The 15,000-nt window shown below is 39.2% G+C and overlaps 2 protein-coding genes and 1 long non-coding RNA gene across 3 annotated transcripts in view; 2 read left to right on the top strand and 1 right to left on the bottom strand.

Annotated features, from left to right (window-relative positions):
• Positions 1–3,862: 3,862 nt before the first annotated feature.
• Positions 3,863–7,567, bottom strand: LOC138002678 (uncharacterized). The gene is made up of 3 exons (XM_068848678.1): positions 7,404–7,567; positions 4,581–4,872; positions 3,863–4,330 (listed from the first exon to the last, which is right to left on the bottom strand). Exons 1-3 carry the CDS (start codon positions 7,565–7,567, stop codon positions 3,863–3,865), a joined length of 924 nt encoding a protein of 307 aa, XP_068704779.1.
• Positions 7,568–11,479: 3,912 nt separating this feature from the next.
• On the top strand, positions 11,480–12,516 carry LOC138004161 (uncharacterized). The gene is made up of 3 exons (XR_011123750.1): positions 11,480–11,524; positions 11,966–12,022; positions 12,439–12,516. It is a non-coding gene; the product is annotated as an uncharacterized lncRNA (long non-coding RNA).
• Positions 12,517–14,956: 2,440 nt separating this feature from the next.
• The window catches only part of LOC138004119 (uncharacterized), a 13,843-nt gene continuing 13,799 nt past the window's right edge, over positions 14,957–15,000 (top strand). Inside the window, exon 1 of the mRNA XM_068850543.1 lies at positions 14,957–15,000. This exon is cut by the window's right edge and continues 40 nt beyond it. Coding sequence (XP_068706644.1) covers positions 14,997–15,000 — 4 coding nt within the window. The 5' untranslated portion in view covers positions 14,957–14,996.

The raw sequence follows: 15,000 nt of genomic DNA, 5'->3' as shown, positions 1-15,000 counted from the left end.
CTTAACAATAGAGATTTTTGTACCGTATTTCCGGTTTTTGAAGTTACACTCTCACATGAGGCTATTGTATTGTATTTTTTGGTCTTTGACCCCTTTAAAGTTTCGCTCTCACAAGCACGTCCTTGAGAGATTTTCCTCGTTTGAAGGATATGAGTGGTGGCTCTTTGAAAATTTGCCGTAGAGAAGGCTGATTTTGTATCAAGTGCCATTTTTCTAATAAAACTTTTTTAAGGTGTGGCACTCCCGGATGATACTGTGTCACAAAGGGCAAGATATCCTTTGGGTCTTCATTTTTTTGTTTCAGCGCTGATTCCATTTCTGTAAATTTAATGTCCGATAGAAGTGTCTCAATCAGACGTTTCGGATAACCTCTAGCAAGGAGACGTGATTTAAATTTGTTAATGTTCTCTTCAAAAGTTGTTTTTGAAGAGTAAGTGCGTAGGAGTCTTAGGGCTTCGCCCTTCACGAATCCTTTTTTGACACCTGGTGGGTGGCAGGAGGAACAATGGGTGTACTGAAAACGTTTGCCTTTGTATACAACAGTGTCTAGAAATGTGGCTTCAGTGTTCGAGATCTCAACCGTAAATTTTATTGTAGGGTGGTGTGAGTTTGCTTGTGTGATGAACTTGTCTATATCCTGTTTGCTGACATCCCACAAGGAAAAAATGTCGTCAATGTATCGTTCCCAAATCAGTGGCTTTATGACGCTTTTGCTAAGAATTTCTGTCTCGATGTAGGCCATGAAGATGTTTGAGAAAGCAACGGCCATTTTCGTACCCATAGCGGTACCGTGAATTTGAAGATAGTTCTTTCCGTTGAATTGGAAAGAGTTTTCTTTAAGTATAAGTCTTAGCATTTCTTTGATATAGTTGGTGGGAATTGGAGGGTTTCCAAAAATTTTCGAATATTCTTGTTATATAATAAACTTAATCCTTTTCCTATGATGACTGTAGAGTGAAGTCTTGAAAAAAGGTTTTTTCAATGTTTTATGTACACTATCATCGGTATAAAGACAGTATGACAATCAAGAGTGTTTGGAGAGCTCGATTGGTAACATCGAGCTCGATAAGCAGCAATGCTTGGTAATCGAGCTCGATAACTAAGTGTTCGAAATCGAGCTCGATGTTGTCATTGTCGAGCTCGACATTTCGAGTGCGATTGTTACTCGAGTTCGACAGGTAACTCGGATCATATTGGGTTCCTGAGTACCCGAGGCCGATCAAAAGAAACAGAGTCCCAATACAAAACCCGGATCCTACAATAACTAACGGACTCCGTAATGTTAGCAAGGGTTAAGTGGACCCCGTTTCAAGTAGTACCCCGAAGGTGGATTTATAAAGAAAAACACTCGGCGCCCGATATTCTCACTCGAGCCCCTTATTGGACGAAGGCTTCCCCCCCTTCCCTTGCAAACAAACGGACTCCGAAACCAAACATCACAGCGGATGAAAGATCGGGCCCGAAATCGGCTGCCTTTAAGCGTTTTCACTATCTCTGTTTTTTGTCTTTTGTCTTTTTGTTCTCAATTTTTTCCGAGGCGTAAGAGACATTTCACTGAAAAGAAATCCAGCAAAAGAGGGTGAAACGCAAGAAATAAAATTATTTCTTTAACTGGTCGTTATCACACCACAGGCAGCCCAAGCTCAGTTTTTATGGGAAAATGAACTTTGAGTTTATAAATGCTAAAATAACTGAGAAGCTGAGCTGAAAATGTAGAAACTGAAAGTTCACTTACGTCTACATACAGTTGTCCTCGTGTGTTCTGTGCAATCGGAGGGCAAACTTGTGTCTGTTTTAGACGGGTTTGTGGCATTCGAATTTTTACGATGCCGTTAGTTGTTATTCCCCCGGTTGTGGACAAAATACTGACCCCCAGTCCATGGTCTACCCTAAAATGGACTAACTCCTAAGAATACCATTTCGAATGAGTACTATTGAAAGAACAGAATTGATTATAAAAAAAATCATACTTTCATTGCACATACCTTGTTTATTTTTGTGCGCATGGTGACATGCAGCTAAATCCAAGAACTGCGCCGGTTTCACTTCACTTACATGATGTAATCGGCCATCACAACAATAACATTATCGAAAGCGAACCTTTTTAAAATGGCTGCTTAGACTTAAATACTGTTGATCAACACTGTTTAAAATGGGTGTTTAGGCTAAGGTAAGCCCTGTTTTAGACGTGTCTTACATATAGACAAACAGTACTCTTTTGAAATAGTATTTATAGGGTAGTCCATTTGGGTAGTCCATGGACTGGGGGGGTCGGTGTTTTGTCCAACACCAATTTCCACTCATGAAGAGAAGAAAGGCTGGTGACTTGCAGCGATCTCGTCCCACAAATTAACGGTCCGAATCTCCATAAAAGAGATCATGGGTTCAAATCCCATTGCACTCCGAACATGTCTGCCTTTTCATTTGTTGCTGTGATTATGCAAGTCTCTTTAGAAACTATTATTAAATGATAATAATTTCCGCTTAACATTTTTTTCCAGAAAACAATATTTTTTTTTTGAAAAACATGGCCAAATGTTCTTTCAATGGTAGAGACTAAAATGTAGTTTGAACTAGATCCTAAATGAAAACCACGGACTAGAAGCAAACAAAGAACTGTCAATGGCAGGAGTTGGAAAAGGGAAAAAGGTTTCAGGATTTGAAGCAAGGAACAAAACCACAGTGCACTTGAAAAGATCTTGACTCCTGTCCCTTACCCTCCCAAATATATAAAAGTAAATGTAAAGACCCACACATGTACTTCTATTGCAAGCCACTCCATTAAAGAAAGGAGTCAGGGTTCTTGTTGGACATTTTCGTACACATACACACTTAAAGAGTCAAGGTCGGCCAGCTCTGGGATAACCTATCCTCACTTTTCGTTTACTTTTCCGCTATTTTTTTTAAAACTAGGTTACAAAATGAGTTTAAAATTCGCATAGAAACCTATGCGACCTAGACCCGATGTTTCAGACGTTTCGATACTCCAGCCAATCCTTTTTCATTCATCAAAATAAATAAGGGGGGAATCAGTGAAACACTCAAGTGTTCCTAGAAATAAAATGTAGCCTTTATGGGGCAGACAACCTGCAAAAAATGCGACCAAGCGCGCGTGTACTGAAAACTCTCGCGGGATCAGTCCCTCGCTCTCGCGTGTATTTCTTGCAACCTGGATTAGGCGGTCACCCTGTATTAAGCGGTTAGTTAGCCATTCCCCGAGTGTCATACCGAGTGTGACCGCTTAATACAGATTTGACTGTATAAGGCGTTTGATTTTTTGCTCTTAGCTTCCTCTTTCATTTAAGTTGTAACGAATTAGTTTCCCAAGTGAAAACTCAGCAAATAAAATTGTTCATTTTGAATTTGTTCTTTTTACTGCTATGTCAATTGCACAGTTTCGTGGCAACAATAGGATAAGAATTAATTTAAGTTTCTTAACTTTCTTCTAATACTTCACTTCATAATTTGTATTATTTAAATTACTAGTAATTGTCAGCTCCGCACAAAACAGGTCGATAAAAAACGAATTACGTGTTATTACTTCTAACGTCCCCCCGCTCAATTTGTAACTAATAGCAATTTAATCAGCCCTGGTTAATCGTTCACGGGCGCAATACACCTTATTCCAAAATGGCCACCATTTTAGCACTTTTTTTTTTCGCTTGCAAATTAGCCCTTGTTGCCTCTTTCAATTCTTTTGAATTTTCAGCTTAAGAACGAGACAACAAGGGCTAATTTGCAAAAATTATATTGCCCAAGATAATCTTGAAGATGCGACTAGATTGGACCTGGGGCAGAATAATTCATCCATACGTTGTAAAGAAAAAGGTAATAAAAACGAAAAATACAAGAAGGCTTAGCGTTACGGTACTGGAGTATCCACTGGAAAGTGCAGTTGTAAGGTCGCAAAAAAGTTACGCATGATGACATCCGGGCCACCTCCTCTCCATTGCCGCCACATTCTTTCGTCGAGATAGACCTGAAGGTCTTCCTTTCGCAGGCCTTTCCTCCTCTTTTGTCCAAGTTTAAGATTACTCCAACTTGATTCTATTTCTTGAGTGTGAACACCAGTGCGTGGATCCACGAAATAACGAGCATGAACGACCACCCGATGTGCAGCGACATTTGGTAGCGTATTTAATCTCCTATATGCTGCCCAGTCGTCAGTGTGAACCTCTGTCCCCGGGAGAATGCATCTCTGAATTAAGGGAAGAAGAGTGCCCGCGTCCCTTCTTTCAACAACTTGAAAATACCCTCTTGATGGTGTGTACTCTGTTGTCACGATTCCGAACACCCATGAGTCCTGCCTAGCTCTCCTCCCTCTATTGTACTGAAAAGGAAGCGAAAAAGAAATTTTTTGTTTGTTATCAGTACGCAGATACAAGTAGCACGTCATGTAAATGCTTCTATATATCTATCTATCTATCTATCTATCTATCTATCTATATCTATCTATCTATCTATCTATCTATCTATCTATCTATCTATCTATCTATCTATATCTATATCTATATCTATATATATATATATATATATATATATATATATATATATATATATATATATATATATATATATACCTTTGGCTTGTGGTTGAATTTACTTTCATCGCACTTTACCACAGCACCAGGGCCACCAAACGGTATGAATGGCCTATTCTGCACGTCTACGGAACAAACATCTTGCAGCCGGCGACAGATCGCTGACACCACACTCTGGTTCAAGTTCAGAGCTTGTGCAATTCGTTTTTGGGGATCATCTTGCGTGAAGTAAAATATGACCTTCATTAATGATGACAGAGACACCTTCGGGAATTCCTGAAAGAAGCTATTGGCTCTCAGGCTTCTTCTTTTCCTGCAACCACTACATCTCCTTTGAGAAAACACAAAAAGAAGTTACAGCGTTTTTCCAATAGAATTCCGTACAAAACGAGATACGCATTAATGTGTCCTTTGAGAAACAAGGACCTTTAAAGTCAACGTCTTCCTCTTTGGTGTTTGTTAATTTTTAAAGAGCCCGAATTAGTAAGCATTACATGGTTTCTTCATGGTTTTGATTCAAAGGTAACTGCAGAATACCTTGCCATATTTAGGCTGCACCCCTATACGCGGATACACAGTCCAAAAAACCACCCTTCCCCACTTATTGAAGTGGATACGGGGATACGCGGATACGCGGATACGCAGTCCAGAAGACCACCCGTTCCCTAGTAATCTTCTAAGTATATTCTGATCTAGTGTAGTTAACAGAAGCGTCAAATAAAAGCTAAGATTTTAAAAGAGTGCTTAGGTCTAATGACTGAAACGAGCGCTTAGGTTTAATCAGTAAACGAGTGCGATATTCTTCACACGATCTCGTAAGAGTTAAAAAACTCTGAGTTAACCGAACCGTAAAATGAAAGGTAAAATTTTAAAAGAGTGATTATGCCTAATCACTGAAACAAGCACTTAGGCTTAATGTCTAAACGAGTACTATGTTCTTCTCACGATCTCCTAAAAAGCGTAGTCAACCAAACCATAAAGCGCAAGCTAACATTTTCAAGAGTGCTTAGAACTAGTAATCAGTGAAACAAGCACTTACGATTGACATTGGATGCAGATAAAAGTGCATCTTGCTACACACGGTAGAAAAAAGGAACATCACTCTTCTTACTTAGGAGACTTTATTTAGCGATACGTAAACCGTGGAAAAGATTTGTTTTCACGACTTTTTGCGAGATGTTGCACGGGTTTACAAATTAGAGTAACGTGCGCATTAGAGCGGTTTTCAATTGAGCGTCGAAAGTAATTAGATAATTACTTTCAGTGATTGGTGCAAAGTTCTCGCGCCATTTTTTCAACCAATCAAACGTGAAACCAAAACCAATCGTGGCTCGCACATGCACATTTTCCCGCACTTTGTGTCGGCTACGTGTAATTACTTCGAGTTTTGATTGGTTTGTCGGATTGTCTCAGTCCTTTTTTTATTGGTCAAAGTAAAAACTTTGGTTTTGGTTTTACGACACTCATTGGAAACTCGCTCTAGGGCGAGCCATTATTTAATCAAAGAAATGGGGCAGAAACCGTTGAGTTTTTTGCACAAAAAAACATTCTATGATCTCATCAGCACGAACAAGGTACATTGAGTTGTGTTAAGCGATGGACATTCTTGTGATTATTTATATATTGATTATAAATACTCACGTTCAACCATTAATAAAGTACTTTCCTATTGATAGCGTATGCTTTGGTTGATTTGGTTCCTTGATCACGCGCTATACAATTTTCTATTGTTTACCTTCTCGATATAAATCGTCTAATGCAAGTCAGTGTACTAGATAAAAAAAGAACGAGGTATACCACATGTCCAGCATGCTTGTCTCGGTGAATCGCTTAAAGAATATTAAACATCTGTAGTATCCTTTTCTTGGAATTTAGTAGAATTTTGCATAGCACTACGATCGGGATGTTTAAACACGTTCTTCGTCTAGGTTAAATGCTTTGAAGGTTCATTACGACCGGTAATAAACCTTGTAGCTTGCTATTGTCGGTAACCTAGTTGAATTGTGCATAATATTACGACCAGTCATATGTTAGATAACGTTGGCAGTTTTCATGTATCACATCCACGTATCCAAGTATCCGCGGATCCACTAAGCTCAGTGTTTCCATTGCGTATTCGCGTATCCACCCAATTTAGGTTATAGCTTCGAGGTGACAGGGTATTCTGCAGTTAAGCCGACACGGAGTCACGAATTGCGTTATTTCATTATTATTACTGTTGGAAAGATATTTTCAATGGAACGGACGCTAAAAGGAAACTACCTACTGATGGGCGAAAACATAAACAGGTGGTACTGTCCCAGTTTCTTCATAATTCGCGAAAAATTAAAGCATGTCTCGTTAAACGTGCAAACCTCACTAGCGGCATGACTTCATAAAGACTTCACAGAATAAATTGTTGGCAAGAGCTTTTTCATTTAGGTTCTGTTTTCCTTATTCTTTCACAAAATTTTTCCTTTGTGGGACGGCGCCGGGTAACCGGGTAACCGATCGTTCCGACCCAGCGTCGATCCGCCCCACGTATTATTGTGTTTAGCACTCATTTTAATGATTAAGTCTATGCAGCTACTTTAATGAATAGGTCCAAACACTCATTTTTCTGATTACAAATTAGGGTTAGGGTTTGTTAGCTATCATGTAAGGGTTGTCAGAATGCTGTGGGGCGGATCGACTCTGTGGCGGAACAAACTGTATTCTCTCATAAATATGGATGCTTATACGATTTTTTTGAAAGGAAAGAGCTTCTTCGGCCATTAAAAAGGTATTAGTTTGGCGAAAGAGCTTTACAACTCAATACTATTCCATTACAATATTTCAAAGATTCATTGTAGAAAAATAATCTTAGCAAATCGCTTTTCTCACCAAAGAAATCCATCCACGTGGTCTTGGCTTCTTGTTGTTAATTCCATGCCTTGGTTGCACTGGGCACAATTCAGAGGATCAGCAATTAAATAGCGTCTTTGAAGCCACTGAATCAAGGCCACTCGAGGACCTCTTTCAAGATCGATGAGTTCGTTTAAATTCATATTTCTTTCCCTTCGCTGTTTTTTATGTCCTACCCTTGTTAGCGTTGGATTTGATATCACTTTTTAGCATTCCCAAGAGATCACAGCTACACCGAAAATTTCTCAAAACTGCATATATTACGAATATGTAGTTTAAGGTGCAACGAACACGCATGATTGCGTTTCAGTCACCCATAACACACCTTTGTTTTCTTTTTCCTAATTTAAATGAGACGATTCAACTTTTGATAATAATTACAATTAGGGCGCCAAATCAGAAAATTGGGCAGCTCCCTTCATTTTAAACGTTAAAACAAAACGCGGGCCTAAATAAAAAAGTTTTCAACTGACTTTCAAAATTAATTTGTTTGTAATATTTTGCCCGAAAGAAAGAAAATCGAAACTAGGGAGGTTTCGAGAAGGTAAGAAACTCATTGGAACAGGATATTTATTCCGGGAACGATTTTCGAGAATTTTAGCACAACCTTATCAGTTTGCCCAAAAGGCCCGTTATTTTGGCAGACATACCAACAACCGTGCGACGTCAAACCACTATTACAACTGTTTCATTTCACAGTACAATGTGGAACCAGTTTTTTTCCTGTTGAGTGCGTGGAACTATACTACACTGAAACCGAGTTAAGCTCCGGCCGTGTTAGGCTTCACGTGTGCGCATTTACCCTTTCACCTTATCGAGGGGGCACTGCCCCTCCTTGAACAGTATCATTTTATGACGTCAGAGTAATGTCGAGATTTAAAATGTGCAAAGATGGTACATGAAATATGTATCTTTAAAGTCTCATACAAATAGAGCAGTCTCGCAGATAGCCGGCGCGTTTTTGTTACTGTACCCCACGCAGTTTTCGTCGCTTTGTCAGTCTCAACGTGGCTTGCCAAACTACCCAGTAAATGTTTACGAAATTGTCAGACTACTTAGCCCGCTAGGATCATGAGGCGGACCCGTGGTCCTTAAAGCGAAGGGTCTATCAGTTTTAGCAGTCATACAACTAGTCGGACAGAAAAAGCAATAATAAAGTTGGCAAATGCAAGTCAAGGAAATAATTATTTAGAAAAAAAAAAAAACGAAAGAAAGCGTCACGCTTCTCGGTACTCGAGGACTGTTACCACAAACATGGATTGCTATTACTCATAATCCTCTAGTAGCATAGCCAATTAAAAAGCAGGATTTGCACTAGTTCGGTGATACTGTTAAGGCATAGTAAAGGGTGATCCATGGTAAATTGCCGTAAACTATTAAGTTCCTGATATCCTACCTGATTAGGTTTTCCTCCTTTCATTTACATAAAGTCGGTAAGTTCCCTCAACGACGTATTACCGTTAAATTCCGAAAATAAGCACCAATATATTTTTCGCCTTATATTTTTCAAAGGCCCTTTTTGAGATGCTTAGCTTAGGCGGGGCTTATACAGGGGGGGGGGGGGGAGTTTCCGTTACAAATTTAGATAAGAGGGAAATTTGCGTCTCAAAGTTGTTTGGGCTAGCTTACAGTTGAAAGTAAACTCATATATGTCAGGAATTTGCACAGCATCCAATTACTGCAACTCACCGTGAGGACGTACGTATTTCTAAAACTTGAAACAACCGCAAATTCAATCATAACTTTTACTTTTAGTTCAAACGTAACATCAATAACAAAGTACGGTACACCGTCCACATGAAAAAAATTACATGTACTCTTTCTATGGCTCGAAGAAATTCAAGTCAAGAATGAAGAGTTAACTAAAGGGAAATTTGAACAACAAACTAGTGTGCCGGTGTTACAGTACCGTTTAGAGTTCTTTTATTTTGTATTTGAGGGCAATTTCCAGGTATAAATCGGGCGGGGGTGGAGGGGGGGGGGGGTGGGGTGGGGGCTTATACATGGATGGGCTTATAAACGCAAATTTCTTTTATTGTTAAAAAGAAGATGCCCTTAGTTTGAAAATTAGATAGATTACAAGGCTGCTATAATCACACTTTTAAACTGACGCGCGAGAAATTTGTCGATGCGGACAGTGATAGGGTCCTTCTTTCCCTGACGCCTGACACGTATAAACACCGAGGGGGGGGGGGGGGGGGGGGAAGTAGGGAGCTTATACTTGGATGGGCTTATAAACTGAAATTTTTTTTATTGTTAAAACGAAGATGCCCTTACTTTGAAAATTAGATAGATTACAAGGCTGCTCTATTCACGCTTTTACACACTGACGAGAGAGAAATTTGTCGATGCGGACAGTGATAGGGTCCTTTCCCTGACGCCTACCATGGAACATCCTTAATTGGGCTCCTCAATGGGTAACGAAAAGAGAATGCAGGAACAAAAAAATTTTAAAAATTGCTTTAGGAAAAGTAGACCTTCAAATTTTTCCCACCTATTCTCTAATGCGGGGGAATCTTTTCAAATGCAAATACTTTCTAATATATTCCCCCGCATTAGCCTCCATTGCAAGCTAGTTCCAGTCCAATACCGAGAATACGAATATGGTTTATTGTTTTTGCCGTGATGAACCTTTCACTTGGTCTTGGTTGGTTTCATTTTTGCCATTATCATTTGTAGTTTGACGTTAGTAATTTGAATTTGTTGTTAAGAATTCTATTTTGCCGTGACAGTTGTGGGACACCCTACCATCGCCATGGTAACTACTCGTGATTGAAATAACCAAACATTAACAATCATTTGCGTATTTTCAGCCCATGTATCAGTTACAGCACAGTCACTTTGTTGGTTTTATTAAATCGGAATTAACTTTTTAACAGTAACAATTACGGATCATTAAATAAGCCTTAGTTTGTATAACAATTGCAGCGTGAAAACAGCCATTTATCATGTGTACTTTTGTGAAGTTTTTTAGTAATCTGTGCACAGTGTTTAATATGAAAAAAACAAATGGATGAAAATATTATTGTACAATACAACATTGCTTCATTGTATGCAAATACCAAATCATGAGTGTAAAAGGTCGTATCGATAGAACAGCGAAAGGAATCAATTGGCGGTTCGATTTTTCTCAATTCGTCATACCAATTGATTGTCCTTTCCCTATTCATAGTTAAAGATTGTTACTATGAATTTAATCCTTAACGTGTTGTTTGCTAGTGCTTTTGTGACCATTTCATGGCCCACTTCTATAATTTCTCCTTCCTTCAGCTCTGTCATGCGAAGAGAAACAGCTCCCTTGAGGTCTTGCATTGGCACAACTCTGGAAAAAAAAAGGATACGGTCTGAGGCTATATGCAATTGGCCGAGCGTACATGATAACAACATTACTCTTAACACATTCAATCATTCTTTTCAGTATTACTTTTCCTTATTGAAGACACTTTCGTCTCAGTTTTGTTAAGATAGATTCGCGGGTTAAATTTGCGCACGATCTCGGAATGCAGAGTTATCCTAGCCCTACCTTATTCTCGCTGTAACAGGATTTACAGCTGATTCTAGCTGTAGAAATAACGAGGAATCCTTCCAAATTCCTCTCCACCTGAGTCTGTCCGCAGTGACAAAGGGAGGACTTGCAAGTACACTGCCATCTCTGTAATCATTGAATTTCTGGACTTCCCACTGAAAGGATACAGTGGATATTTCTCGGAGAGATATCGGTGGAATGTTGTTATATTCCTAAATAAATAAATAAATAATAAATTAGAGGGTCATCTTTCAAGGACTGCTTGAGCGAGTTTTGGGGTTTATGGCAGGGATGGCGCAGTGGTGAGAGCATTCGCCTCCCACCAGACTCGGTGTCATATGTGGGTTGAGTTTGTTGGTTCTCTTCTCCGGGTACTCCGGTTTCCCCACTCCTCAAAAACCAACCGATTTGATTTGATTTGCGCAAACTGTTAGTGTCAGTTTACAGTGTCCCCGATTAGTGCTCCAGCGCTAGAACGACTAGACACTTAAGTAAAGTTCATTTTCCTTTCCTTTATAGTTTTTTAAACAAAACACAAGAAAACTGAAATGTCTGGTGTGACGAAACACTTGAGGTATAGTAGTCTAATTCAGTTATTAGATATCGTTTATACGATTAAATAATCAATTAAACAATACCACAAGCTTTCAGAGTTGTGCAAATATTCGGCTTATAATACTTCCACATCTCAGTTGCGGCACTTCACTTGCAATTGCAACAACTAGTTATATTTTGGTAATGAGAACTATCATGCCCTGTCAAATAAGAATGAAGGAAGGGAATTACCAGTAACATTTGAATACTAACACACATCTGTCAATGACCCAAACCCAATGCTAAGGCTTAAATACTGAGGGATCTCATATCTGCCCTACTTCTTTCCATACCTTTTTGTAAATAATTTGTCTCAGAGTTTGTATCTCCCCGTCTCTTAGCTTTGCATGGCTTAATGCGCAAGCGCGCATGTGTTCTTCCCACTCCTTTCTTCTAAACATTTGCTTACATCCCTTTACAGAGCATGGCATAATCTTCTCTGGACATTGACCCACGTGCAGTAAAATTTGGCACCTAGGTAAGATATTTGAAGAAGGCTGAATAACAGTAATTCTGAGTTAGTACGTGAAATTGATTGGTGACCAAAACCTTAGGGGGCAGTGTCGAGAATTTGACAAAATTCAGCGACTTGCAACTAGTAACCAGATCGAGGGAAACCTATGAAAAACCACTCGAGACGTTGAAGTTGAATAAAACAGTTATGAGTTACGACTATCATAACACAGAAGTACAGAAAAATTACAGAAAATTTTCAATTTCAATTCACTACCGTTTTTTCAAGATTCGTTAGGTCTCTTCATTATTGTTGTAACTTTTTTAGCTTTCCAAGGTTTAAGTAAAATTATAAAAATTTGGACAAAACGCTAGTGATATTATTTGCGTATATATGACTTAAATAACCCATCTTCAGAACATGTACGTTTTATTTCGTAGATTTTCGATGCAGAACACGTGACCTAAGAAACGTTGTAACCGCACATAGAAATTTCGATCCGAAACTACAGAACAGAGGTAATGTGCTAGGGGAAGATCTGAAACGGGCAACTGAACTAAAGGTAACATGGCCTGCTTGAATGAGTGGAGCAACATTGAAAACATACCACTGTAAATTCAACCCACATCCCAGTGGGCAGGTTGATCTTGCGTAAATGCAGCGAAATTTCGCATGAGTACTCAGTTCGTCTCTCGCCACAGATCTCCTGCATTCAGGGCATGGCACGGCCTGTTTTTGGCAAATCGCCAAATGGATATCTTTTTGGCCACGCTCCATTGCTACCGGGCAACCATTATTGGTGCAATTGACGCGACGATGTGGACATGTCTCGTCGTGGGCCTTTGCATCCTCGAACTTCCCCTTCCATGCGCAGTTGTTGTTTGTGCACCGGACATCCAAGCCGCCCGTTAGGGAATTTAAGGCGACGCTTACATTTAAGCTGTCTTTACTAAACTCGCTAATGCGGCATTCAGGGCAAGGGGCTGTAGTCCTTCCGTTACTTTCGTGGTACATTAACAAGGTTTTAAAACATTGAAGGCATCCAGAATGGCCACATGGTAACGTCACTGGTTTAACCATAACGGATTTGCTGAAAGTACCAAAGAAAAGGCATGGTTTTTAAAAAATGCCGTTGTTGAAAATTTCGCACTGGTGTTATTATTATATCCCCTACCAGGAGAAAGGAACTTTCGGATTGCCAATGATTCTTACTATTTATCATTCTTGACAATTTAAATCAAGCATGGATCAATAGTTGGTAAAACATTAAATTTATTAAACAGGGCCCTGTGATGGTATTGACGGCGATATTTTTTAATGTTAATTCTTATACGTATTTTGTATATGTAAACTTGGACCTAAAATTGTGTTTTGCACTGATGGAAGTGAGATATTTCTATGGTACTTACCACACACTGCATTCCAACACTGGTGTTACCGGTGTCAAAAACTCAAAATTGAAAACGCTGTCATTATTTCCTTTCTGATCCATTTTGTGCAAGACTTTAAAAAGAAGCTGACAAGAATTGTGTTTGTGGTGGACGTAAGTGCCACGAGGAGATATATGAAAATAACCCTGTCGTAAATATTTGCCAGATGCAGATTCCATGAGTTATGTCACATTACACATTCACACCTTCTCGGATTCCCGAATCAAATCAAGCCTGGTCCAATTTTTTCCCCTTCATATTAAATAAATAGATATATATATATATATAGAAATAAATTAGTTTTGTAGCACGTATTTATTTCAAATTTCAAAGCGTTATGTAGAAAGTCAGATCACAGAACATTCCTACCATCAAATTTGCGACTGTGTGGTGTCATATCCGGTCTGTAAAGTGACACGTTTATATTAGAACAATGATTTACAGCGTCCTTTTCTTTCGAACACTAGTGGTGGTCACACATAGATAGTTTCGACAGTTTTCTTATAAGTCGTATTACTGTAGGTTATTTAGATCGAAAGTATGGATTCTGAAAATGTTGAACAAGGTGTTTCGTATAGTCGCCGTTCCTACAAAAGGACTTTTGTTTATTTAGACAAAGAAGAGGCAAAAGCTACATCAGCGAAAAGATTGGAAGAGCTTCGAAAGGGTGGTCGAGTAGCGGACATCACTTTCACTAGGAACGACCCACCCAGTCATATTGGCCGTTTGTTAATTGCCAACTTTCCATTGCTGGTTGGAATCGACTTGAAAAGGTAAGCCTTGCCCTTAGCTTATTAATATTCACACTGACCCGGACTTCATTCAGTATAAGGCGCGTGTGCCGCACGCTTAACATAAATTTGAACTTTGACATAGAGGGACATCTGTTCCAAGACAAACTAAGGCAAAGAAAAATTTGATTATGATTGATAAGGTATATTAATAGTTTATTTTTGACCATGTGCTCAATTTGCTACATTAAAAACACTTGAGCGAGACGCCTTAGAATTAGCGTGTAGCTTACTAGTGATTCTGAATGCTGCTTTCGATTGACAAACAACACTTCAGATATCCTTTATTTCTAGTTATTATATGTTTTGTTTTGATTCCGTTCGTCGAATGCCATCATAATTTTTTTAGGAAAATTAAACGGGATGAGAGATTTTAGTGGACTTCCAAACAACCTCGCCCATTGACAGTCTTTAGAGGCCCTGGGGATGAATCGACGTCCGCTCCACGTTCCCCACTTCCTTTTGAGACGACCCGTGTCAGACTATATATTTGAAAACCATAGCGTCCGTTTGCTCATTAGCTTAAACATAAGTCTTAGTGCAGCCGAATACGAGCGAAAATATGGAAATTTCGTGGATTATTGGCGTTACATCAGTTTACGTCCAAGTATGGTCGGCCGGATGTTTATTACATAAGCCAATTACTGGCCAGTTTTCATTGAAAATCACTCTATAGTGTGACCAAAGATAGCGTCTACAAAACCGGGAATTTTTAGTCAAAAAACACGGTTTAAAAATACACGGTGAGCTTCTTTAGAGGCTAGCGTACACATCTCGATGG

Source organism: Montipora foliosa, chromosome 5, assembly GCF_036669935.1.
Source record: "Montipora foliosa isolate CH-2021 chromosome 5, ASM3666993v2, whole genome shotgun sequence".
Lineage (NCBI taxonomy): Eukaryota > Metazoa > Cnidaria > Anthozoa > Scleractinia > Acroporidae > Montipora > Montipora foliosa.
Note: the sequence above shows the minus strand (reverse complement) of the source record. Positions and strands in the feature narration are given on the sequence as shown.